General features: G+C 61.5%; 1 protein-coding gene across 1 annotated transcript in view; it reads right to left on the reverse strand.

Moving 5' to 3' along the window:
- POU6F1 (POU class 6 homeobox 1) overlaps positions 1-756 on the reverse strand; it is a 4190-nt gene that overhangs the window by 1168 nt on the left and 2266 nt on the right. Inside the window, exons 3-4 of the mRNA XM_017728689.1 lie at positions 562-733; positions 3-31 (exon numbers count right to left, since the gene is read on the reverse strand). Of these exons, the coding sequence (XP_017584178.1) occupies positions 3-31; positions 562-733 (201 nt within the window). The remainder of the gene's footprint in view (positions 1-2; positions 32-561; positions 734-756) is intronic.

The raw sequence follows: 756 nt of genomic DNA on the forward strand, positions 1-756 counted from the left end.
GCTCTTGGGCGTGATGTCCAGCTTCTCGAACCTGCGGGGACAGGGGACACTCAGGGGGACACTCAGGGGGATGTCTTGGGGGGGATGTTCAGCTTCTTAAACCGGAGGGGACACAGGGGACATGGGAGACCCTCAGGGATGGGGGACAGGGGGACAGCAGGATGGGATTGGGGGTGTGACAGTGAGGGGGGAGCAATGCCCAGCACCCTCCTTTGCCCAATTTTTCTCCCCCATTTTCCTCCTTTTCTCCAGTTCCCTCTTCCTCCACCTCTCCCCCCTTTCCCAGCTTTCCATTTCCCCGTTTTCCTCCCATTCTCTGCTTTTCCTCCTTCCCCACAATTTCCCTCCTCCTCTCCAATTTTCCTCTCCTCCTGTTTTCCTGCCTTTCTCCAATACTCCTTTCCCCCAATTTTCCTTCCCCTTTCCTCCCCCCATGCCCAACCTGGCCCCTGTCACCGCTTGCACCTGGCTGTGTCCCCTTACCTGCAGACAGCCCCACACCTGTCCCCCAGGTGACATCACCTGCAGACAGCCCCACACCTGTCCCCCAGGTGACATTACCTGCAGATGGCCGACTGGCTGTAGGCAGGGCCCTCGGTGGCCGTCAGGGCCTGCCCCACCTGGGTCTGGGTCAGCCCCAGCGAGAGGCGCCGCAGTTTGAAGTTCTTGGCGAATTCCCGGATTTCCTCCAGGTTGATCCCATCCTCCTCGGCGCTGGGTGGGGCGGGGGGGTCTGGGGGGGGACAGGGGGGGGGG

Source organism: Corvus brachyrhynchos, unplaced genomic scaffold, assembly GCF_000691975.1.
Source record: "Corvus brachyrhynchos isolate BGI_N302 unplaced genomic scaffold, ASM69197v1 scaffold193, whole genome shotgun sequence".
Lineage (NCBI taxonomy): Eukaryota > Metazoa > Chordata > Aves > Passeriformes > Corvidae > Corvus > Corvus brachyrhynchos.